Source organism: Thermoascus crustaceus (genome assembly GCF_041956765.1).
Source record: "Thermoascus crustaceus strain CBS 181.67 unplaced genomic scaffold VTN00scaffold_8, whole genome shotgun sequence".
In the NCBI taxonomy this organism is placed as follows: Eukaryota; Fungi; Ascomycota; class Eurotiomycetes; order Eurotiales; family Thermoascaceae; genus Thermoascus; species Thermoascus crustaceus.
In genome coordinates this window covers 902708-926885 of record NW_027192534.1, presented here as the reverse complement: position 1 = coordinate 926885, position 24178 = coordinate 902708, and the positions used below count along the sequence as shown (strand labels likewise).

The following is a 24178-nucleotide window of genomic DNA, read 5'->3' as shown; positions in this document are numbered from 1 at the left end:
CATCTGAGGGGTCTCGAAGATGGCGCAAGACACCTGACGAGAACGTAGATCCCCCATTGCACGTGTAATGTCAATGTGTGACGATTGGTTTGACTCAGCATAATCTCAATTTCTTGAGCAGTGAAGACTACTAGAAAAAGAATAACACTGAAATTTTCAAAACCGCTGCTGACAGGAGTGTAAAGTGGAGTGAAAGTCAAAATCCAAAAAGTAGAGTGGATCTAAAGGTCCACCGCAGGTGGAGAGTCGATCAGGGGCTAAAATACGAAACTCTCTTTCTTCAGCTGCATGCTTCATGCTTCAAACCAGCGGCGAAACCCGTGTGACAACTCATCATGCCTTGTAGACATGATGACGATTGGAATCTCCAGTCCTGCTTTGCAATGGGCAAGCTCGTGTCGGATTGACCGTCGGGCTAAGTCAAAAGGAAGAAATCCGTTAACTAGATTCTTATCACCGATGCTATCCACTTTCTTCGTCTTTTGACCTCTCCGTTTTCAATTCAAGAGAAACCAACTATATATTAAAAGCCACACTGCCTAGCGACATCTTCAACTCTCATCTTCATACAATCACCCCTTTTCAAACTACGAAAAGTGCTACTGCCCCTCGTCATATCACCATGACATACCGAGCTCCTATGAAGGTTTCTGGTGCCTTGGACGGCTACCAATTTGAGGAAGTCACCCCATTGCTGGGGAGAGAATATCCCGATCTTCAACTGTCGGAAATCGTGAAGGATGATGCTAAAATCAGAGATCTTGCAATCACAGGTACGTGAGACTGGCAGAAGAAGGAGTTGGATACACATTCTCACATGTGATTTTTCTGAACTACCAGCCTCTGAGCGTGGAGTGCTCCTCTTCCGTAACCAAGATATAAACATGGCGGACTTTAAGGTCCTCATGCAAAAGTGTGGCGAGCTGACTGGCAAGCCCAAGACGTCTCGCTTGCATAAGGATGAGTTTGCCAGCGAAAACAACACTCATCTGGGCATTCCGGAAGCGCTTGACCCTGAAATCTACGCTGTGTCTAGCATCGTCAGTTTTTAACCTTCCCATTCCCCACCCTTCCAGCTCAGCACGGCACACACACTGACATTTTAAATTCTGGTGGACTTTCAGAACAATGAAAAGATCTTCGATAACTTCTTGGACCCCAGGGACAAGAAATTTGCTAGCCGTGGGTGGCATTCCGAGTATGGCGCACAAAGATCGATCGGGATATATTGAGAATGTATTCGCTGACCATGACACTACAGCGAATCGTTCGAGAACGTTCCAGCGGACTACACTGGCTTTAAGATGATTAAGACTCCGAAGAGCGGTGGCGATACAGTTTGGGCGTCGGCCTACGAAGCCTATGACCGACTTTCTGAGCCCTGGCAGAAGTTTGCGGAGACCTTGACTGGTATTGTTCCCAAAAAAAGAGAGAGAGAGAAGAGAAGAAGCACTAACCTTGGGGTTTCAACTGCAGCTTCCCATGGCGACCCAACCTTCTGTTCCTACCTAGAATCGAAAGGTCTGAAATTCCGAAGCGAAGAGAGAGGATCGCCCGAAAATGTAGGCACTACGCTACGAGCTGTCCAGTACGTTTTATTTTTCCCGGAAATGGCTTGAGAAACAACATACTGACAGAAGGAAAAAAGCCCTGTCGTGCAAACAAACCCTGTGACTGGGTGGAAAGCCCTTTACGGTCTGGGATACCAGGTCCAATTCGGTGGCATCAACGACGTCACGGATTATGAGAGTCAACTCATACAAGCCTACTGTGAGTAGCCCTTGCCCACCTTGAGCTGTTCCAAAGATTTGTTCTAACACAAGAAAAAATAGTCCTTCGCATCATCACCGACAACCACGACCTGCAAATCAGACACAAATGGAGCCCTAACGATGTTGCCATCTGGGACAAGTGAGTTATTGACCGCCCTTTTGGACCAACGATAGATACCTAGCCTGTACTGACAAAAACCGGCCTTAGCCGTTCTGTGTTCCATAACATAACTAGGTAAAAAATCACAACCCCTCCGTTCAGACGCGAAACACCGCTAACATCTTCCTTTATAGTGACTTTGTCGGGGAGAGACTTGCCCTCCGTGCAGTCTCAATCGGCAACAAACCCTACATCGACCCGAATTCCGTTTCGCGCAAAACCGCTCTCAATGCCGAAAAGGTCAGCAGCAAGGCTCCGCTGAATGGATCTTAAGAAACGATTTCTAGGAAGGAAGGGGAGGGAGGCAGTGGAAAAAAATGCTGATGATGTATGCCGCTGGGATCAAAATCGAACGACGCCTTCGTTTCTTTGATTCTTTTTCATTCTTTTCGTTGCTGGGCTTCGTTTCCATCTTCCGTTCCCTCCCTGTCATGCGAATTATGATGCTAGCTAGCTAGCTACTGAAATGAATCAATTTATGAAGTCGATCAATCATGATTGTGCTAGTTGCTATAACATTCTCTCACTCTATGTCTCTTTTTTTTTCGTGTTGCCTAGTAAAAGTAAAAAGGTCTCTCACAACTTTTTGGGACATAATACAATACCAAAGCTTCTACAGACAGACCGTATTACAATTACTATCAGTCAGCTGTCTTTTTTTTCTTTCCCCCTGGGAATCTTCATTATAATGCTCCTACTCTCCTCGGCAATAGAGTTCGTTAACCCAACCCGCGCAAAACCCCATCCTAACCCAATCCACAAGAGTCTGGCAACCTCCTACCTAACCTAATGTACTTCTTAGCAGGTCAAAGCATCGACCACATACCCCTGCAGAATTGGACCAGGGACCTGGGAAGAGGACATGGACAAGGGTTGACCAAAATGACGGAAAACCTTAAATTGGAAATATTTTCCTTCCGACCGAGTAAGTGTGACCATATAGCGGGATTCTTTTCAAGGCTGGCTGGCATTTTTTTTCTTTTACGTTTTACCCTACAGGTTAGGTTAGGTAGGCTAACATGTCATAAAAATTGATGCTTGCATGAACCTATCTAACTATCTATGACCAAGTGGAGTTGAGTGGAGTGTGTGCGGGGGGGAGGGAGAAGGGGGCTTGTGTTACAGACTTACAGTAAGTACTCTGTAGTTATTGGTCGGATCCTAAAATTAAGAAACAAGCGAACAAGCAAATGAATTGAGACATATGACATATGCTCTTTTTTTGTTTTCTTGACTATGCATATGCATATGCATGATGTTTTTTAGGCTGCAGGTTGTGAAACATGCCTTTTGGGTCTTCTTGAGTCTTGAAAAAAATAAAAAGGAAGGTTAAATACAGCTGTTGTAACTTTGCGCACTTTGCACGAGCGGAGTAGTTATACCTAGTTAGTAGCTTGCTACCTATTTAGTATAGTATAGTGTAGTATAGTACTGTATGCATGTATGTAGTATGTACTGTACACATAATATGAAAATTGATTATAATTTGCTCATGTGGAGTTCCATGTGGAGTGACTTGAGCTTTTGCTACGCACCTGGAGCCCTACCTATGATTTCATATATAGTAGTGCAGTGCACAGACACAGAATGTCAGATCCAGCTGTGGCTTGCGTCACGGCTTCTCTTTTCTCTCTGATCTGTACTTTGCATGAACACGTACAGTAGTACGTGGCTTCAGATCAGATCTGTCGTTCGAGAGGATGGGGAGCTGATGATCCGCCGCTAAACCCTATCGAGGGAAAATCGACTCGGTGTCGAACAACTGAATGATCTAAATTGAAAGGCTAAAATCGCGACACTAGACACTTGAACACCATGCGGGACTAAAGGAAAAGAGAAAATGACAGAAAGGAAATTTCTTACTCCAATTCGGAGTCCCCGATCATGTAGTATTTTCTCCCATGAACAGCCCAGTTGAACCACGCCAGAAGGACCCCACCTACCAGCACACAGGATACATAGTTCATAGTGTTCGGTTGGACGGGGTAGAATGATGGGAAGGAATAGAAGACAGTGGCAATCACGGTCCAGGCCAGCACAACGAGGTTAGCAATCAAGCCAATGCGAGGAAGCCAGAACGGGCCGTGCTCGACATTTTTCCTTCCATGCGCCAGCAGGGAGAGGACGCAGAGGGAATACGTCAGGTATTGAAAGAGGAGGCCACCGCTGACGAACGAATTGAAAGCAACGATGGACCCCAGATAGAGGCATCCCAGGAGTGCAACCCACATGCAGCACCAGGCATGAGCCCAAATCGGGGTTTCAAATGGCGCAGGAGCAATCGCTCCAATGTATCGACTGAATGGGAATCCATTGTCCCTGGCAAAGGACCAGGCAATCCGAGATTGCCAAGTATGAATGCCGAAGATCGAGCCCACCACTGCGACGACCATCAAGGACTGCAATGCGATGGCGCCTGCGGTACCATTGAAGGCCTGGACAAACAGCTGCAGCGACGGGGTCATGGTCGGCGTGTTCATCAGCGCCGTGATGTCGGTCAAGCAGAACAGGATCACAATGCACAGGGGCAGCGCGGTCGAGATACCCACTACGACGGTCCCCAGCAGGGACTTGGGGATGTTTCGTCTGGGATCGGGGATTTCCTCAGCCATGTGCGTGCACGCGTCGAGACAGGAGAAGCCCCAGTTTACACCGAGTACCCCCGTCAGTAGGGTGATGCCCCGGTTTTCCCACCCAGAGAGGTTGACATAGCCGGTGAAGACAAAGTCGGCGGACTGCTTGCTCTTCGAGGCGGCGAGGATGCTGATGAAGATGATGACGAAAGTCGTCACTGAGTAGTAGAGACTCGCGCGGCTGATGGTTGGCAGGAAGCGTTCGATCAGGTTAAGTGAGAAGATGACGATGTTGGCACACTCGTATGCGACGAACCCCATCCACGGCGAATAGACGAACTCCGGGTTTCGTAAGATGATCATGCCGATGATCATTTGCGCGAGGCCCAATGTGATTGAGGCGCAAGTGCACACAGCTCCCGCCCAGCCCAGATATCCCGTGATGTAGGAGGCGACGCGGCGGATTCGACGCGGCGCCAGCTTCGCAACCCAGACATACTGGCCGCCGGCGCTGGGATATGCAGAGCTCAGCTCCGAGAGACTGATGGCAATGCAGAACGCGACCAGAGCCATGATAATCATACCCCAAATGTAGATGACGGGACCGCCGCTCCCGATGCCGATGCCCAGCGAGATCAGGGTCGACAAGGGAGTGTTGCAGATGGAATACCCAATTCCCAGCACGCTGAAGACTCCAAAATTGCGTTTCTCATGCACTGATCCAACTTCCGGATAATCTGGATTGGACCCACGATGATGCTTCTCGTCCATCGTGTTCGTCATCGTCGCTTCTCCGACAGATTCCATATCCAATGGCGCAGTATAGGACCCCAAAGTTCTGAAGGAGGCGAGAAAATGGGGCCGTATATATACACTAAAAAAGCGGGGGAAAGGGAAAGGAAAGATTGGGAGTCATTTTGTCTCTTTTCTTTTGTGTGTCTGTGTGTTCTAACTTCGGACGGTCAGATCTGAGGGGGTGAGTGGTTGATGACGCGACTCTTTCAACGGCATGTAGACAAAGCTTATCTTGGGAATCAGGGGTGGCTGAGAGGCACGGCTTGTCTGAAGCCAGCCTATATCCATTGATCAACATTCTCCCGGGTCGCTACTTTTGCCTCGCAGCACAACTGTCCTAAGAGAGAGAGATTATAGTACTTGGTATCCATACCTTTCAGCGCCGCCTCCCCTGCTACCTACTGTCTGCTATTCTATAACCCCATGATTTTGAAGTCATTGGACGGTACCCAGACACTAGCATAGGTCATATACAGATCAAAATGTAGCAAAAGTGGCAAGGTGGATGGCTTGGACGGTGGGGGGGACGGGGTGCCGAAGGATACAGCAACCGACTGTATAGTGGAGAAGAAGACTCGCGTAGGTGGTCCTTGAATGGACCTGGGCTTTTGTTTGCAGAAGGGACCTCAAATTTGACAAAGTCAGATGCCGAATTAGGTAACCCTCCAGACTCAGCCAGCCACAGGGGTGATCTATCACGTTCGGCAGACATGACACGATAGCTTGATCGATATCAAGCCGTGGGGCGCATGTTACGGTTTCACGAAGCGCTGGCTGCAAGCGGCAACGTGCATGGATGCTATGTGACGGCCCTATGGCACTGCTTCAAGAGAAAGATCTTCCCTCTTTCTTACCTAATCCAACCTGCACTTACTACTGTAAGGCTATGATATTTTAAATCCGCCCAAGCGACAAAGGTTATATTACCCACTTCGGTAAGAATCTAACCCCAGTTAGAAACGATCTTCATTACTGTGTAGATCTTCAATGAAGGTTTAGACTCGATCCAACCCACTGGTGTTAGCGTGAGCCGGCGGAGCGGGCCGCCACGCTGCTCTGTTCGCGACCAGCGCATCATCAAACGTGCTCTGACACGAGGTGAGCCGTGGTTTTGCATCTAGCTAAGATCTTCTTCCCCCATTTTTTTAACTTTTGTATACGAAGAATGATGACAGTCTACCTTTCTCCATCTGAACTGTAGGCCTGTCCACATATTCAGCCAGCCACAACTCAGATGCAGAAAAGATACAGCTGGATTAATGCTAGAAACTGCTGTTTGGGTTCAACCAACCAACATCCAAGAGAAGTGCTCGCGTCTTTGTCCTTTTCCCGTTTCCTTTTTGCAGTTCAAGCTTCTTTCTTGTTCGGGTAGGGTGGACCGTCCAGAACGCTCCTGTATGCTTGTCCGGAACAGAAGGGCTGGAGAGGATCAGTTGCTATGTGTACCTGGAAGGACGAGTAGCATTATTGACCTGCATCACCGCTTGGCTATTCATCATATCCTTGGTACTGCTGATGGTGACATTGCTCGTGCGATTAATGATAGGTAGACTAAGCACCCAATCGTCCCTATAAATTGAAACTTCGACTCTGGAAGGTTCTCGTCTCCAAGACCCAGCCATATCGCAGAGACACTTACCCATTCACTGTATCTATCAACTGCCCGGCACCGTACCGCCTCCATGGAACCCACAACATTGATCCCGAGTCGCCTCACCTTCATTGGCGGTGGTCATCTCGCCCAGGCTCTAATCAGTGGCATCTATTCAACGAGCGCTTGGAAAGACCGATGTTCAATCTCGATCACCGCCCGCCGGTCCGCACATGCCAACGCACTAAAGGAGCAATATCCTTCAGCGTTTGTCACCACAGACAACCTGGATCCAGCGATCTGGAGCCGGGAGAACACGCAGCACTTGGGTGCGCATATCCTCTTCATTTGCACCCGTCCCGCGGACGTGCCCGATGTTGCTCTCCAGCTAGCACCCGTCATCAAGACATTGGATGCAGACGCGCGGCCAACGGTCGTGACCATGTGTCCCGGGATCTCGGTCAAACAGCTTCAGAGCTGGCTGCCCAAGGACACGCCAATTGTGAGATCTATGCCGAATACCCCCGTGGCATGTTGCCAGGGAGCCACCGGTTTGTTCCCGAGCAGCGACGCCCACAAGCGGGTGGAGTCGGTTGCGTTTGTTCTTCGAGAGGTCTCGCCCGCGGTCTGTATCCTCTCCGAGGAGTCTCAGCTTGACGTGGTGGCCGCCATCTCGGGGTAAGTTGGGACACACAATTTTGCTCCACATTGGAAATTAGTCAAGACCCCTTAGCCACGAATTTTCCTTGTTGTATTAATCCTCTTTGGTCAAACAGCTCCGCTCCGGCTCACTTCTACTATCTCATCGAGTCCATCATTTCCGCGGCAGCGTCCCATAACCTCTCCCCCGAGATCGCCCAGTCACTGGTCGTCCAATCGTGCATAGGAGCTGGCTTCTTGGCTAGGGACGCCGGGAAACCGATCCACAGGCTGCGGGAGGAAGTCTGCGTGCCCGGCGGAAGCACCGAAAAGGCCATTAGCCATATGGCGAGACATCAGTTTCCGGATACCGTCGCAACAGCTATCGAAAAGAGTTTGCAGGCAAATCGAGAGATGCAGAATGTTAGCAGACGGGACGATTGAAAATCTGTACCCGTCGAGTTGTGTGGAGAGTGGTGTTAAAATTAGGGTTTATCCTCTCAACCAGAAATTGGGACTTGAAGCAGTGCTAGAGCATGGGCTTGGAAAAAAAATCCTGTCTTGGTCGATTTGTTTCTAGTATTTTTTTTCTCTTGTCTCCTAGGTCGAGACTTCCAGCGGAAAAAATGATGAAAATGCCATGGTATATGTGGTACTGTACGACTATCTGTCTTCAATGTCTGCAAGGTGTACAAGGGAAGTAAGCAGTGTTACTCTTTGCGGCAATCGATAGACCTACCAGTGGAAATACTGGGGGGGGGAAGTGGGGAAAAAAAAAGGGACCCTGCACTGATTATCGAAGCTGTCGTGTTGGTGGGGTTATTTCTCGTAACTGCACAAGCACGTATACGCCTCTCCGCAAGTTGCCTGAGAGATCTCCACACCCTGCATATCATCATGCAATATACAATGGGCAATGCTGGCTTGCGGACGTAGTCTGAAAACTAACAGGCTGAGTATCGATACATGTTTCATGTATGAAAATGACTCTTTCTTTTTGCTAATTTTTTGCCCTTTTTTTCATTTGAGTATCCTTTTCTTTTTCCTTTTATCGCCACTAGGTGGATATCAGAAAGTAGAATGCTACCTGCCTAATGTACAGTAGGTACCTATATGTATGCAGTGAGAGTTATTATTTTTGGACCATACCCACGTACGGTGGAAGAGCTCATATCGATCACATAACACAAACACACTTACTCCTACCATACGAACAATGTTGGTATAAAACGAAGTCGGCACATAGTACAAAATCTTCCCTTTATTCCTCTCACCACGAAGGGCAAATAAATTGGCCTTCGATACTATTGTCAAATTTCAGCCATTCCATCCGAACAATATGCTGGCCACCCAATTGGAGACCCAGCAGTCCTGGGAAGAGAAGGGTGTTGGTGTGGAAAATAATGGTTATTTGGAAGATCTTGCACACGGTAAACACAAACAAAGTCCATTTCTCCTGGGTGCACTGGACGGATTGTTATATTTTTTTTCTTGTTTCTGTGGAATACAAAAAGAAACTAAGCAAGCTAACGAAAACAACTCCCATGATGGGGAGGAATATTGCTACAGCTCAAGACCTATTCCAACTACGTCAATGGAATGGAGCCGCGCCCGAACGGAAAGATTCCTGCGTCCACACACTCATATCCCAGCGCTGCCTCGAGCAGCCCAGAGCCCCAGCGGTGTGCGCTTGGGACGGTACCCTGACATATGGAGAGATCGATGTACTCTCGTCAAAATTGGCAGCGCATCTTGCGAGCCATGGCGTGGGGCCCGAGGTGTTGGTGCCGCTCTTGTTCGAAAAGTCGCGATGGACGGCCGTCGCTATCCTGGGGGTGATGAAGGCAGGAGGAGCGTTCGTCCTGCTGGACCCGTCCCATCCTCTCCGGCGGCTGCAGGAGATCTGCCAAACGGTTGCGGCACAAGTGGTGGTGGCATCAGCGCAGTACAGCGCGATGGCGGCGGATCTGGCCGCGACGGTGGTCCCAGTTGGCGACCGGTATCAGGCTGCTTGGAGCGATAATGGTGATGATGATGGTAATCAACGCGGGACGACTCCGTCCGCTGTGAGCCCTAACAATGCGGTGTACGCTGTCTTCACATCGGGCTCGACGGGGAGGCCCAAGGGAGCGTTGATCGAGCACAGGTGTTTCTGCTCGGCCGCCGAGCCGGTTGCCAGCGCTGTATCCTTGACTCGCGATTCGCGTGTCTTTCAGTTTTCTTCATACGCTTTTGATGTCAGTGTTTGGGATCATCTGTTAACTTGGACCGCCGGTGCATGTGTTTGTATCCCGTCCGAAGACGATCGAAAAAACGATATCTCCAAAGCCGTGAACGAGCTACAGGCTAATTGGGCTTTGATTACGCCATCTGTCGCCAGGCTGTTGACTCCAGACGATGTACCTACCTTCAAGACGCTGGCTCTTGGCGGTGAGCCTATGTCCCCGAACGATATCAAGGTGTGGTCCGGTGCAGTGCAGCTCATTAATGTCTACGGGCCTGCGGAATGTATTGTCGGGTCGATAAAATCTTCAGTGACACGACAGTCCGATCCTCGTGACATCGGCTACGCTCCAGGAAATGTCTGCTGGGTTGTGGATCCGGAAGATCATAACAAATTAGCACCCATTAAGGCAGTAGGGGAGCTGGTGATTGAGGGGGCCATCGTAGGCCGTGGCTATATCAACGACGGGGAGAAGACCGCGGCCTCCTTTGTGGAAAGCCCCTCCTGGCTGCGAGCATTTCGCGGAGAAGGCGCTGGCCGCCTTTACAAGACTGGTGATCTCGTCCAGTACGCCGCGGATGGGTCTCTGCGCTATGTGGGACGCAAAGATACACAAGTCAAATTTCACGGCCAGCGCATTGAGCTGGGGGAAATCGAACACCAGATCCGACAGACGTTCCATGGTGCCCGAGACGCAGTGGCAGAGTTAGTAGCACCCGTCGAGGATGGCCGGAGACCATTTCTCGCGGCTTTCGTCTGGTATGGGCCTCTCAGCAACGAAGAGGTGGTGCAAACCCAGCTAGAGATCACCGCGGACGATGCATTCGCTGTGCCCAGTCCGTCGTTCCTTGTAGAAGTTGTTGCAGCAGAGTCACAGCTACGCAGTCTGCTGCCGAGCTACATGGTCCCGTCGGTGTTTATCCCGTTATCCTACGTGCCTTTGGGAAAGACAGGAAAGACCGATCGCCGTCGATTACGAGAAGAGGCAGCCAAATTCTCGCAAGATCAGCTCAAGATATACAATGTGACCAGAACAGAGAAACGGAAGCCGTCAACTGAGGTCGAGAGGACGCTGCAACAATTATGGGCCCGGGTACTGAATATACCTCCGGATACCATTGGAGCAGACGACAGCTTCTTCCGCATCGGCGGAGACTCGATTGCAGCAATGAAGCTGGTTGGGATGGCACGGCAACAAGGGCTGGAGCTGTCAGTGGGAGACTGCTTCACTCATCCAACATTGTCGGATATGTCGACAGTGACACGAAGCACTCGCGCAGCTTCAATACAGAAAGTTGCCCCCTTCTCTCTGCTCGGAGATGAAGAGGCGCGGAAGAATATAATCAAGATGGCGGTGGAGCAATGCCAGGTAGAGCCACGACATATTGAGGACATATATCCATGCACACCACTGCAAGAAGGCTTGATGGCACTCACAGCACAGAAGGCCGATACCTACATAACTACATTTAAGTACGACCTCCCCGTGCAACTGGATAGGGATCGGCTCAAAACAGCATGGGACGCTACGGTGCGAGCGAATACGATCCTACGAACAAGGATTATTTCGAGTGACACGACAGGCAGTCTTCAGGTGGTCGTTCGGGGGGAGCTTGACTGGGAGAACTACGAGGATCCGGCGCAGTACGATAACCAGGCCCGTGACGTGCGAATGCAGTTAGGACAACCATTGTTGCGGGTTGCAATCGTGAAGAAGCAGAGCAGCCCAGAACAATATCAGCTCGGTCTTGTCATGCACCACGCACTGGTTGATGGCTGGTCCTTGCCACTGCTCTTGGAACAGGTAGAGGCGGCATACAGAGGCGAATCGTTACAGCCACGGCCATTTAGTCCATTCATTCACTACGTCTTGAATCGTGATGGGATGGAGAGGTTCTGGCGAGATCAATTCGATGGCTGTACTGCTCCGGTGTTTCCAAGTCTGCCTTCGGCACAGTACAGTCCCGAGCCCAAGGCGGTTCTAGAGCACTTCATCCCAGATTTGCCGGTATCTAAAACCGATTATACCGTCTCTACATTTATCCGACTCGCATGGGCAGTTGTCGTCGCTCAACACACCGACAATGACGATGTAGTCTTCGGAATAACAGTGAATGGCCGCAGCGCCCCCGTGGCGGACATAGACCAGATGACGGGGCCAACAATTGCAACAGTCCCCTTGCGGGTCCGTGTTCGCTCGGAAGACACAGTATCAACGGCGCTGTCCGCTACTCAGGGTCAGTCAACGGCCATGATTCCGTTTGAGCAAGCAGGTCTACAAAATATTCGCAAATGGAGTCATGAGTTGGCCGCTGCATGCGATTTCCAGACTCAACTTGGAGTGCAGCCAGAAACGAAGATCGGCGGGGACACGCTATTCATGGGATGTGAAGACCCTGCTAATGGCGAAGATGATTATGCTGCGTTCTCTAGCTATGCATTTGTCATGGTCTGCCATCTCCGCGAGAAAGATGACGCCATAAGAGTCACGGTCAACTACGATCCAAAGGTTATCGGCCAGGATGAGGTGCAACGACTGATGTATCGGTTCGAGTATGTATTGGGCCAAATCAGGAATAACCAAGACCAAAAGATACGTGAAATCCAAGCGGTCAGCCCGCAGGAACTGTCCCAGTTAATGTTGTGGAATGGGACAGTCCCCTCGAGGCATGAAAGATGTATGCATGATGCAGTTCTGGACCAATGTATAGCCCGTCTCGAGGCGCCTGCTGTGTCATCTTGGGATGGCAATCTTACATACGGTGATCTTGAGCGCCTCTCAGCTAGGCTTGCCAAGTACCTGACAAGTCTAGGCGTCGGTCCCGATGTTTTGGTGCCTTTGTGCTTTGAAAAGTCCAAGTGGGCTATTGTGACAATGATGGCGGTGCTCAGGGCAGGTGGTGCATGTGTCTTGATTGATCCGGGACATCCTCGCAGTCGTGTGCAAGTTGTTTTTGAAGAAACAGGAGCCAAAGTCGTCCTCATTTCACCATCAAATAGACAACTGGTGGAAGGTCTGGGAGCACAAATCGTGCCCGTTTCGGCCTCCACTGTGGACAGCTTGCAGTCTGACAGCGCTTCTGACTTGCCAGAGGTAAGGCCTCATCATCCAGCTTTCATTATTTTCACATCTGGAAGCACCGGAAAGCCGAAAGGCATCGTCATGGAGCATGAGAACCTCAGCACGAGCATCCGAGACCACTGTGATGGTATGTATCTAAATTCGGAGTCGCGGACATTGCATTTCGCCTCCTATTCATTCGACGCCAGCATTTACGAGGTCTTCTCTACACTCAGCTGTGGTGGCTGCGTGTGTGTGCCGTCCCACTTTGACAGAATGAATAACCTTGCCGGGTTCATTCAAACCCAGAGGATCAACTGGGCAACCCTTACACCTTCTTCGCTCGCTCTCCTGCAGCCAGATGATGTCCCCTCTCTTAGAACAATTGTTCTGGGAGGCGAAGCAGTGACCCAGGAGAATGTTGACATATGGGCGTCCAAAGTGACATTGATCAATGGATATGGGCCGGCTGAGGCGACTATCTGCGCCCTAGGGTTGATACCGGAGAGGGGATGGAAATCAGGCACAATTGGTCGTATGGTGGGCGCAGTGAGCTGGATCACCATCCCCTCAGACTCGTCAAGATTGGCCCCCATAGGCGCAGTGGGAGAGTTGGTTATCGAAGGCCCAGTCGTGGGTCGTGGCTATCTCAACAATCCTGAAAAGACGGCGGCAGGATTCATCGCCACCCCACCCTGGCTACATCATTTCCGTGGCGAGCAAGCAAAGAGCTCGCGCCTATACAGAACGGGCGATTTGATGCAGTATACCTCCGATGGATGCATCCGGTTTGTAGGCCGGAAAGACACGCAGGTAAAGCTCCGGGGCCAGCGCATTGAGCTCGGAGAAGTCGAGCATCAGACACTACAGTCTTTCCACGGGGCGAAAGTCGTAGTAGCTGAGGTAGTGGTTCCAGTGGAAAAGAACAGGTCGCCATTCCTGGCAGCTTTCGTTTGGTGCGGCCACGATGAGGCCGAGCAGAATCTGCTCCTCGCCCCGGACGATCAATTTAGATCAGCAGCCCGGGAGGCGGAGTCTCACTTGAACGGCTTAGTCCCAGTGTACATGGTGCCAGCTGTGTTTTTCCCTCTGGCGTTTGTGCCCTTCTCAAAGACTGGAAAGACTGATCGACGCCGGCTGCGAGACGAGGCTGCCTTACTCTCGCGAGCTGAAATCGAAAGTTACTCCAACAGGACGAATTCAGCAAAGAAAAAGCCATCAACACCATTAGAAGAAATACTTCAAAAGGTTTGGGCAGACGTTCTAAGCTTATCCTGCGAGGATATTGGGACGGAGGATAACTTCTTCCGCCTCGGGGGTGACTCGATTGCTGCAATGAAAGCATCAACTCGATCGCGGGCTGCGGGGGTCGAGTTGACTGTTGCGGACATTTTCCGTTGCCAAACAATTTCACGCCTTGCCCTCGGTTTGGAAAAAGGCGAATTATCTCCAAGAAATGCAGATGAAAACATCACTGCTTCTTCCGATGTTTCATCGACACCACAGGATTTGATTCAGGGAGCACTCGAGCAGATCAGGGACAAAGCACGGACAAAAATGGGTGTATCCGATGTGGAAATAGAGGATGCATATCCTTGTTCGCCTATTCAACACATGATGCTGACTGCTCAGCTTAAGACGGCTGAGCATTATGCGCCCTCTCAAATATTGGAAATCGTCTCAACAGATTCCCGTCCAATTGACATGGCTAAACTTCAGAGTGCTTGGCAAACCTTGATCAACCGCCATGCAGCTCTGAGGACCATTTTTGTGCATGATGTTGCACAAGGAGTAGGCTTCGTTCAAGTCGTCATAAAACAGGCGGCAGGGAGCATTCAAGTGGTTAGGGAATCAGAGGGTGATGTCTGGGAAATCCTTAGAAAGATGCCACGAAAAGACTACAACAAGGTGCATGGTCTGCTTCACAAATTGACACTCTGCAAGATTTCACCAGAGAAGGCAATTCTTCACCTGGAGATAAGCCATGCACTAATCGATGCGGTGTCGGAATCAATCTTCATGGATGAACTATGCCTGGCCTACGCGAACAACTTACCTGAGAGCACTGCCCCTCTTTACAAGAACTATATCACGTACCTGCGTGGCAAGTCGGCGTCCGACACATCATTCTGGAGGAAGTATCTGGAAGGTCTTCAGCCATGCCTCTTTCCCACCTCCACGACACCTCCACAAGGACCCCGGAAACTGCAGCATACGGAAATTGCCCTCGACAAAGCAGCTGATGCGTATGCATTCTGCAGGCGGAGAAACATCACATTCCCCAATCTCATCAAATCGGTATGGGCACTGGTTCTCAAGCTCTGGACAGGGACGAGCCCTGTCTGCTTTGGATATTTGAATGCCGGGCGCCACATCGACATAGATGGCGTGGAGAAAATCTGTGGGCCACTAATCAACATGCTCATCTGCCGTCTACAGATAAGGAAGGAGGATAGCTTGGGTGACATTTTGGACGCCATGCAGGCGGATTACCATGAATCACTTCCTTATCTTCATGGGGCAGTGGATGCATTGGATGAACTCAAGATGATTCCGCCATCAGAACATGCCTTCAATACCATAATCAACCACCGGAAGCTTGAAGAACCGTCGGACGTATCATCTGCAATAACCTACCGGCCAATATCTGGGGATGACGGCATGGAGGTAGGTTTTTTCCTTCACATCAGGTTGCCCTCTTTCTTGTCAAACAGGCCATTTACTTACAATTCTCACAACAGTTCGATTTCGTCCTGGTTGTCGATGAAGCGGAAAATGACATTGCGGTGCACCTTGACTACTGGGATGGTAGAATCCCGGCCGATGTGGCAAGCAAAGTTGCTGTGGCTTTCAACAACATCGTGTCTCAAATTATCGATAATCCTGACCGGAAGGCTGAGACACTTGAAAGCCGTCACTGAAATCATCAAAGGGGTTCGCCGAAAAGAAAAGACAGAGAGAGTGAATTGGAAGACAGGCGGTCTGCCAGCATGTTATTAAAAATATGGACGCATCAAACAAAGGATTTGCTTTCGGGTATTTTAAGATACTTCAATCTTCTTCCATAAAAAATTCCCAGCTCTCTATGAACTCACTATGAGTTCCAGTTTTGGGTGGCCTTTGTAGGTCCTCGATCCCGTATAACTGCTTTTATGTTACCCGTTTGTATGGCTTGTACGTACCAAACCCCAGCCATTATTGATAATCACGCCCGTCACTGAAATGGTGACCGACGATGGTAAAAGCTACCTGATTTGGACGTTTTACACGGAGATCGACGATGGTACAAGCGGTACATCATGGACGTTTCAGCCGACTGGGCACACACCCCATTGGGAGGGTGTTTTTCATAGGCATCGTCGGGAGCGTCTATAGGGGGAAGGAAAGGTATAGATTGTTCCGGGTAAAAATGTCGACTAGGAGGTGGATATCCCCAGTTGCCTTGGTAAGCCTGGTATGCTGTCGCACATTCAGGCTGATGAGGTGGATTGCTCCCGTTGCCGTGTTAGGTTTGTGTCTGCGGGTGGATGCTGGAATGGTTCAAGAAATGGAGATTTCCGTTGATAACGGCCTGCCAGTCATCTGCGTAACGGGAAAGATTCCTCGTGTCGGTGTTTTTTTGGATTGTTGGACGGTGAAGAGGCAGGTGAATGTGGATTCTGTGCTGTTTGTTGCACTTTTTCTGGTCCTGACTCTGCAGTGATCGCGAAGGATTGTGGTGCGTCGAGTGGCATTTTCGGCTAGTCTTGTAGCGAATACGAGTAAGTGTATATATAAGATTTCTGCAGTATGTATGGGGGGAAGTTGTTCAAGTCTCGATCTGTACTGTACGAGTTGAAGTGGAAGGAAGAAGAATGCGATTGCGACCGAGAACGAGAAAGAGAATGTGGCTTATCAAGTCAGGAACACCGCTCCCGAACTAGCAGATAATACGAGCCTCCAGAGCTATGCACAGTACACGAGTGAAGATCCCTGTCGGGTTCTGGTTGCGAAACAGCCACAGCATCACCCGCATCACCCTTCATAAATAAACCAACAGATAGGGGGAAAAAAGGAAGAGGAAAGACCTCAAACATCGACATGCTCTACACCACATCAAATGGCCGACCCCATCTCGCTTACAGCAAACATAGCCGCCGTCATCGGCCTGATTGATGTTGTGTACCGGGCGGGGAAAGACATCTACGGCTTCATTGCCAAAGTCAAAAATGCATCCCACGAGATCCAGCAGTTGGAGGTGGAGCTGCAGGAAGTGGAATTCATCCTTGCCAATCTTCGACGGTATTGCGAGAGACGCCAGAGTCGGTCGTCGTCGTCGTCGTCGTCTACGCTCGCTCACGATGCATCGTCAGCCGTGCATCGTTTGTGCGGCACACTCGAGCAGTTGAAGGGCGAATATGACTCCGTCTCTGAGATCGTAGCCAGACATATCACGACAAAGCAAGGTGGATCCAGACAGCCTTTGAAGAACCTCCGGGGAAAGGTGGATCTGGTTTTGAGTGGGAAACTTAAAAGTTCTTTTAAGAATCTGGAGAGATACAAGTCGCAGCTCAGTATCAATCTGCTGATACTGGGAAGATAGAGGACCTTGCAGACTGTGCGTGTATACTAGTAGCTAACAATCTCAGTTTTAATGACCTCGCCCTCGGGGATAAGCTCGATGGCCTCCATGATTCGGTGGCGTCCTTAGACGAGAACACGGAGGCCAGGTTGACGTCCATTGACAGCGGCTTAAGGGCATTGGGTTCCGCAGACTATCCTTCCAGACATAAAAATCAGATTGCTTGGGAGAAAGAAGCTAACATCAATTCGATCTCAACAGATGCACCGCTGCAGGTGATCGATTCCCTGATGGCGCAGCTCATGAACATGCGCCATTCAATCCAAACCAGGCCCTGGGGGTGTAATGGTGAACATCTACAAAACGCCGCCCTTCCTCTCATGCTCTTCAAACCGAAGATCCAGGAAGCGCTAAGTCAGCTCACTATCCAAAAACATGGCCAAAATGGACTATCCGTAAAAGATGCAAACTGGATCCGAGCCGAACTGGAAGATCTGCTTGCGACAAGCCACGAGAAAGCAGCGGCGGCGATGAGATATCCAGTAACAGTAGAGAAATCCAAACTACACCAAGAAATACCAGGGATAGGGAAATCCACATATGCAGCGATGGGAAGCTACGAACAGGGCAAAAGACAGGCAGTAATACACCAAATAACAATACACCATTTTCTGGAGCAAGAATCATCATTGGGGAAGGTTTCCATTCGGCTCCAGTGGCAGAAAGATCGGTCTGGCCACTGCAAGAAGATCTCAGACGTTCTCCTTCTATTTGCACCACGTCGTGATATCTTTTGGTCTCCCTATCACGGCTACACACGGAACTAACAGAGCCACGCATTACTCGCCATATCAGCAGCTATGTGGTGCTGGATTCCTCCTCGCCGGTGTTCGCATGTGTTCGACACAATGATATCGACCAGCTGCGAGGTCTTCTCAAGAGTAGGAAGGTCACGCCCACGGTTCGTAATACGGAAAATGAGAGCATCTTATCAGCGAGTCCCAATTCAACACAGAACCTACAATCAATTGACGGGGAACAGTACGCCGCAAGACATCTGCGTGCGGAAGTATGTGACCTCCTAAACGAGGGGGCAGATCCAGTGAATTGCCGTTGGTCAGTAGCCTCCTGAGATAGTATAAAATTATTCCAATAGCTTTGGTTCCATTACTGAGTCCACGACTGGACACAGGGACGGCGCTAACGCAATCTACGACCTCCGCACCGCCTTCTGGTATCGATTCAGCGGCTACTCTATGCCAACCTCTCTCATGGATAGAATGCTCCGCTCATTCGTAGCTGCAGGCTGCGACATCAACCTCGCCGCTCTGGGTGGCAGTCTCTTACACATCACCGTGAACCCTTCCCTCCCTGGCTTAAACGCAATCAGCGAACACGAAATCCGCGCCCTGATAGAGCTTCTGGGTTGTCTTGGCGCCGATATCGAGAACCGCAATGCACATGGACTCACGCCCCTTCTTTACAACGCCTGCATTCCACAATGGCACGGGGTTGTGGTACTGAGGGAGCTTCTTCGATAGGGTGCTAATCCGCACGCCACGACAGATTTGGGCGAAGGCGCTCTTCACCTGGCCATGGCGTTTGCGACCCGGGAGGACTCGCATGGTAGAAGCTAAGATCGCCTTGTTCTTCTGTTGCGGGCGGGGTGTGATCCTCTTCTCTTGGGTGGACGGGGGCATAGCCTATCGGACTTTGCGCTGAGTAGTCCTTGGATTTGGTTTCAGTGGTGTTTTGCTATTGAAAAATATAATTTTGTCTCTATGGAAAGGATTTTGGAACTAGAGTGTCCTTGTTTATCCCAGGATGATATGTCGAATGGAGAGAACGAGTCGATATCTCCTGTGCGTCAGTGCTGGGGGTTTCGTTCCTGAATTACGCAGGTTGTATTTTAAGAAAATGCGGGGGCTTATATCCATGATGCATGCTATCCAAGAAGGGAACCATCGTCATCATCCATCGGACTGCAGGTTTCTACTATTTGCTTACCTAGCTAGCTAGGCTCCAAGCTGACACTGTTAAAACTCTATCCCGTGTATTCACCGAGATATTATATTACAATGCAGCGAAGGAGTTCAATATATCATGATTCAAGTCTAGTTGATGGAATGCATTCCATCGGTAGATGTGGGTGAAAAGAAAGAGATATATGTGTACATACGTACATGCCATTCCTTTCAAATTACTGCTCCTTTTTGAATCAGAGTCGAAAGATGAAGAAGCCTAGAGAAGTAGGTACCCAGAGACGGAAACTTTCCCACTTTATATTCATAGTTCTGGTTAGTAGGTACAGAAAGTAATGCACGTAACTACGTAACTTAGACATCCTTAATTCCTTCCAATCTGGGCCAGCGTTGGTGGAAAGGAAAAGAAAAAAGGGATATGGTACATCCAGATCCAGACAGAGCTCGACTATTAAGTCTCCCCTCTAATTAGTTTTCCTTTGCTTATTTGACAACATCAGGTACATAGGAAATGTGTTAGAAGCGTGGTATATATGTCGTTTTGAGCGGTTTGTGTATAATATACACGGCGGACTGGTAAAGGTCATCAAATCTGAAGTAACTAAGTCCCTGATATGTGGGCAATAAGGTATCAACCCTGATTCGGAAAGGGTTATATATGTTGTGTATTGAGCAACGTCACGAACGCAGTTTCATGGAAACCAAAACGCTAGTCAGTTGAAGACATCACACGGTGGGTCGATCACAGACAACACGGCCTATGTCTTTATTTTGTTTTTTTCTCCGGAGAATCAACAGACGTATACAATATATGCTGGTTCATGAGCGTTTGAGATGAACCAGGTATCTTATCTATGCTCGAAGCTGAATCTGAATCTGAATCTCGTGAGGCTCATCCATGTCTTCTGACAAGGAAAGCAGGCAGGTGCAAAAAAAAACTTAGTGTAGAGTCTAACTCAAAGAAAGACAACCCATTCTAGCCAAACTGTCCGACTGTCCGAATCCCTTGGGGAAGAAAAAAAAACTATATCGAAGCCGTTCAAGTTATTCCTTGGCGTATCCCACCTCGCGGTACCAACCTCACCCGCGACGTGACACAACATGAAAACGGGTTGCACTGCATAGACGGACCCATCCAGTCCAATGGAATCAATACATCCTCAGCCAGGCTTCAACATATATATGCGTATGTACCTAACCTACTAGTAGGAGGTATGTATAGGCGTTGTATGAATCAATCCGAACCCTGGAGCTTCTTTTCGATCTCAACAACGTCCGACTCGCTCTCGATCTCGATGACGCGGTTAACCTCGGCGGTGTTGCGCATCAGCTCGACCGCGCCCGCGTACAGCATCCGCTGCGACGGGTTGCAGTTCTCGGGAAGGTAGTAGAGGAGGACGTAGGGGACGGTGAGGCGGCCGGATGACTATATAAGGAACAGTTGTCTTAGCGGTGAACCCGCGGAGGTTATTTTGGAAAACGGAGACAAGTGTCTTACCAGGGTCAACGGGTAGCTGAGCAGGATGAAGCGCGGGGACGAGTCAGGCAGCTCGTCGGCCAGGTCCTCCATCTTGGAGTAGACCTGATCATATTCGGGCCGGATCTCGTGGTTCTTCTGATCGATCATGTCTATATGAGACGTAGGAAACCCATTATTTCCTCTGGTTATTATCACTTCTGCTCAAACAACGCTGTTTATCCGACTGGCCGTGGTGTGACATGTGCTGTGTGCGGCTTCATGCATCGAAATCGAAAGCATGGCGCAGGCGGACGGGAAAAGCAGGGGGGCAGCAGGAGGAAGAGGAGGGGTGAAATGTACAAATTATGGCTTGGGGGTCCTTTGCTCTTGACGTTCCCAGGCGGAACTTGCGAAGCTTATCCTTCGTCTCTTGGGAGAAGGAATATAACCTTGTGTCGGTCTGCGATAGACGGTTGACACGTCCGTCAGCATATTCACATCTCGGAGCTGTTGGCAGGAGAACACTCACCATTTTGTCTGCCTACACTGAAGCAAACGGACAGAATAATTCTTTCTCGGGATGCGCTGATAGTCTGTGATAAAGATCTCTTCTGAAAGTGGGAAGCAGGTCGAGGCTGAACTGCCGATCGTAAGTATGTACAGTAAGCCCGGCCCTTCGTAAAGCTGTCGGAGATGGGCTTCGCGGCGTTTGCTTCTGGCCGTGGACTCCACCCCACTCGGTCGACTCTCAACGGTCCAACCCCGACTTAGTCTGGAGACAAGCCCTCTTTTATTTAACCTCAGCCCTTTTCCCTCCTTGTCCTCCCCGACGAGAAGAAAAAAACTTTCTCGATTGCCAATGTTTAGTCGCGTGAATCAACTCGTCCGACACCTCTCCCGTCCACTGCCCAACTACGCCCATACCTCCGCCGCTGCTACTGCTTCTTCTTCGTTCGTGACCCCGCGCCATTCACCATCTTACACGATGACATCATCTGCATCCGCGTCGGAGAAGTTTTACAGGAAGATACACACGGCCGCATGTCTGATCATCGGCGATGAGGTGCTTGGTGGTAAGGTGTGCAGTCGTCGGCTTTAATACCCCTTCTCGCCCTATTCGCGGGAGAAGGTCCCGGGAAAGTACCGCGGAGTGTACTGGGCTGGGCTGACTTTCAACAATCACACCTCTCTAGACCATTGACACCAACTCTGCCTTCTTCGCCAAGTTCTGCTTCTCTCTGGGTCTCCAATTGAAGCGTGTGGAGGTCATTGCGGATGATGAGAGCGAGATCATCGAGGCCGTCAGGCGCATGAGCGACCGTTACGACTTCGTCGTGACCAGTGGAGGAATCGGCCCAACGTCCGTGCCAAACTCAATTCAATTCCCTTTCCTATCCCTCGAGAGAACTACCTAGAACCGTCTCCATGCAACACCAGGTTAATTGTCGTGGGCTATGTGTGCTAATTCTTCAATCCAACTCAAAAGGCACGACGACATCACCTACCAGTCGATCGCGAACGCCTTCGGACTGAAGCTGAAGCTGCACCAGAAGGCCTTTGAGCGCATGAAGAAACTCTCCAAGCCGCACCCGCTGCAGCCCAACTTCGACTGGGACACTCCTTCCCCGGGCCTCACCGCGAAGCTGCGCATGGTCGAGCTCCCGCACGATGACTCCCGGCCGGACGAGGAGCAGACCCTGTTCGTCGCGGACGACTTGTGGGTGCCCATCTCCGTGGTCAACGGCAACGTACACATCCTCCCAGGCGTGCCCAGGCTGTTCGAGAGGCTGCTCGAGGCTCTGAAACCCCGTCTGCTCCCGCGGTTGACGGATCCCACAGGGAAGGGTATCTACCGCTTTCTATTCAGCACGCCGCTCCCGGAGAGCGCCGTCGCGCCGTACCTGACGGACCTTGCTGCGCGCGTGCTCCCGTATGGCGTCAAGGTCGGCAGTTACCCGAGGTGGGGTAAGAAGCGCAACACGGTCACCCTGGTCGGAACCAACAAGGAATACATGGAGTCGCTGGTCCCCGAGGTCGAAGAGAATGTGCAGGGACGCAAGGTCTCGAGGGAGGATGAGGACGACCCACCGTCGGATGTCGAGGACAACAAGCAGTAAGATGTTCTTTTGGAGATATCCTTGAAATCTATGAATCATATATATGCACGCTTCGGAACCCCATGGAGAGATATGAATAGATAGACACGATTATCTTACCTGTTAGCGAAATCAAGGCAATCTTTGGCTGTGAAGACACCAGCCTTTTATATATTATTCTCTATGTGGAGAGAATGGAAAGGTTGTCTTAAGCAAGACGTCTTTTTTTCCAAGCCAACTTTGAGGGCTGACTGACTCTGCGGCAAATCATCATGGTTTTGAGTATTCTATATCCCATTCAAAACCATTTGAGCCGCTGCTTAAATGGTTCAATAGCCCTTGTGATGGTAGCTACCAGAAGTGAACCTGTTGTCGATTGATATGAGCCCATTGGAAACGCACGATCTGGAATCAGGATCCCAATATCCACAACGATGGACAAGTGTCATGCAAGCATACGGTGCTCTGCAGGATGATCAAGTCTCCAGAGATGCTTTGGACGTCAATATTCAAACTAATGTCAGTATTCTGAAACATGGGCACCAATAAGAAAACGGCAACATTGACTGAAAAGCTCAGGTTTCCAAGACGATTAGATACCAAGATATTGGGATTGATAACTAACTTCTAGAGCGCGCCCATCTGGTGAATGGTGGTTTAAGACGACACAGAGACACATACGGATTGCAAGGAGAAACCAAAAAGAATAAATGAAAAAAACGGACATAGGAAGCAAGAAACACACAGCACTCTTTGCCTGTTTGGCTCTCAGGCCCCTTCTCGTACACATGCTGCCTAATATGTCTCAAATAGATTCCCTAAAATACTAATACTACCCATATGCATATAGATGTCATTGGAAAACAGTGTAATAAAAAAGGTGGTGAGGTTGAGGTAAATATGAAGCTGGAGCGTAATAAAAAGTAGATTGAAGGGGATATCAGAGGGGGAATAGCAAGAACCGGTTGATCTGACGGTACTAACGGATCTGAGAAATAAAAGAAATATGTAGGGAGAACGGAATAGCAAGCCACACAGTAAGTTCAACGAGTACCCGGCACAACATGCAGGTAAGTTGCGTATGAAAGCTCGTCATCCCAGTTCTTCAGAAAGGGAGGGGGAATAATTCAAGCAAGAAATCTTTTGAGAGCAACCGGAGGAACGCAAGGGGAATACAACATTCATGGGGGGGACGATGACAGCATTAGGAGTCGCAGACATCATCCAACAGAACCTCGTATGTCTCAAAAATGTCAGCCAAACAT

General features: G+C 49.8%; 7 protein-coding genes across 7 annotated transcripts; 5 read left to right on the top strand and 2 right to left on the bottom strand.

Moving 5' to 3' along the window:
• Positions 1–622: 622 nt before the first annotated feature.
• On the top strand, positions 623–2205 carry VTN00DRAFT_9904 (uncharacterized protein; the record flags this gene model as incomplete). Its single annotated transcript, XM_069436911.1, has 9 exons — positions 623–773; positions 841–1040; positions 1125–1198; positions 1262–1410; positions 1477–1588; positions 1649–1770; positions 1833–1911; positions 1981–2007; positions 2067–2205. The coding sequence occupies 9 exons, from the start codon at positions 623–625 to the stop codon at positions 2203–2205; spliced, it is 1053 nt and encodes a 350-aa protein (XP_069284503.1).
• Positions 2206–3791: 1586 nt separating this feature from the next.
• VTN00DRAFT_9903 (uncharacterized protein) lies at positions 3792–5288 on the bottom strand (the record flags this gene model as incomplete). The annotated part of the gene is made up of 1 exon (XM_069436910.1): positions 3792–5288. One exon carries the CDS (start codon positions 5286–5288, stop codon positions 3792–3794), a length of 1497 nt encoding a protein of 498 aa, XP_069284502.1.
• Positions 5289–6982: 1694 nt separating this feature from the next.
• VTN00DRAFT_9902 (uncharacterized protein) lies at positions 6983–7974 on the top strand (the record flags this gene model as incomplete). The annotated part of the gene is made up of 2 exons (XM_069436909.1): positions 6983–7569; positions 7668–7974. 2 exons carry the CDS (start codon positions 6983–6985, stop codon positions 7972–7974), a joined length of 894 nt encoding a protein of 297 aa, XP_069284501.1.
• A 1103-nt stretch (positions 7975–9077) lies between these two features.
• Positions 9078–15736, top strand: VTN00DRAFT_9901 (uncharacterized protein; the record flags this gene model as incomplete). Its single annotated transcript, XM_069436908.1, has 2 exons — positions 9078–15482; positions 15557–15736. 2 exons carry the CDS (start codon positions 9078–9080, stop codon positions 15734–15736), a joined length of 6585 nt encoding a protein of 2194 aa, XP_069284500.1.
• A 1178-nt stretch (positions 15737–16914) lies between these two features.
• On the top strand, positions 16915–18917 carry VTN00DRAFT_9900 (uncharacterized protein; the record flags this gene model as incomplete). The annotated part of the gene is made up of 5 exons (XM_069436907.1): positions 16915–17314; positions 17398–17790; positions 18207–18337; positions 18419–18492; positions 18569–18917. 5 exons carry the CDS (start codon positions 16915–16917, stop codon positions 18915–18917), a joined length of 1347 nt encoding a protein of 448 aa, XP_069284499.1.
• A 1675-nt stretch (positions 18918–20592) lies between these two features.
• Positions 20593–21349, bottom strand: VTN00DRAFT_9899 (uncharacterized protein; the record flags this gene model as incomplete). Its single annotated transcript, XM_069436904.1, has 4 exons — positions 20593–20784; positions 20857–20987; positions 21178–21277; positions 21347–21349. The coding sequence occupies 4 exons, from the start codon at positions 21347–21349 to the stop codon at positions 20593–20595; spliced, it is 426 nt and encodes a 141-aa protein (XP_069284498.1).
• A 327-nt stretch (positions 21350–21676) lies between these two features.
• Positions 21677–22934, top strand: VTN00DRAFT_9898 (uncharacterized protein; the record flags this gene model as incomplete). Its single annotated transcript, XM_069436903.1, has 3 exons — positions 21677–21895; positions 22011–22177; positions 22304–22934. 3 exons carry the CDS (start codon positions 21677–21679, stop codon positions 22932–22934), a joined length of 1017 nt encoding a protein of 338 aa, XP_069284497.1.
• Between the last annotated feature and the right edge of the window lie 1244 nt (positions 22935–24178).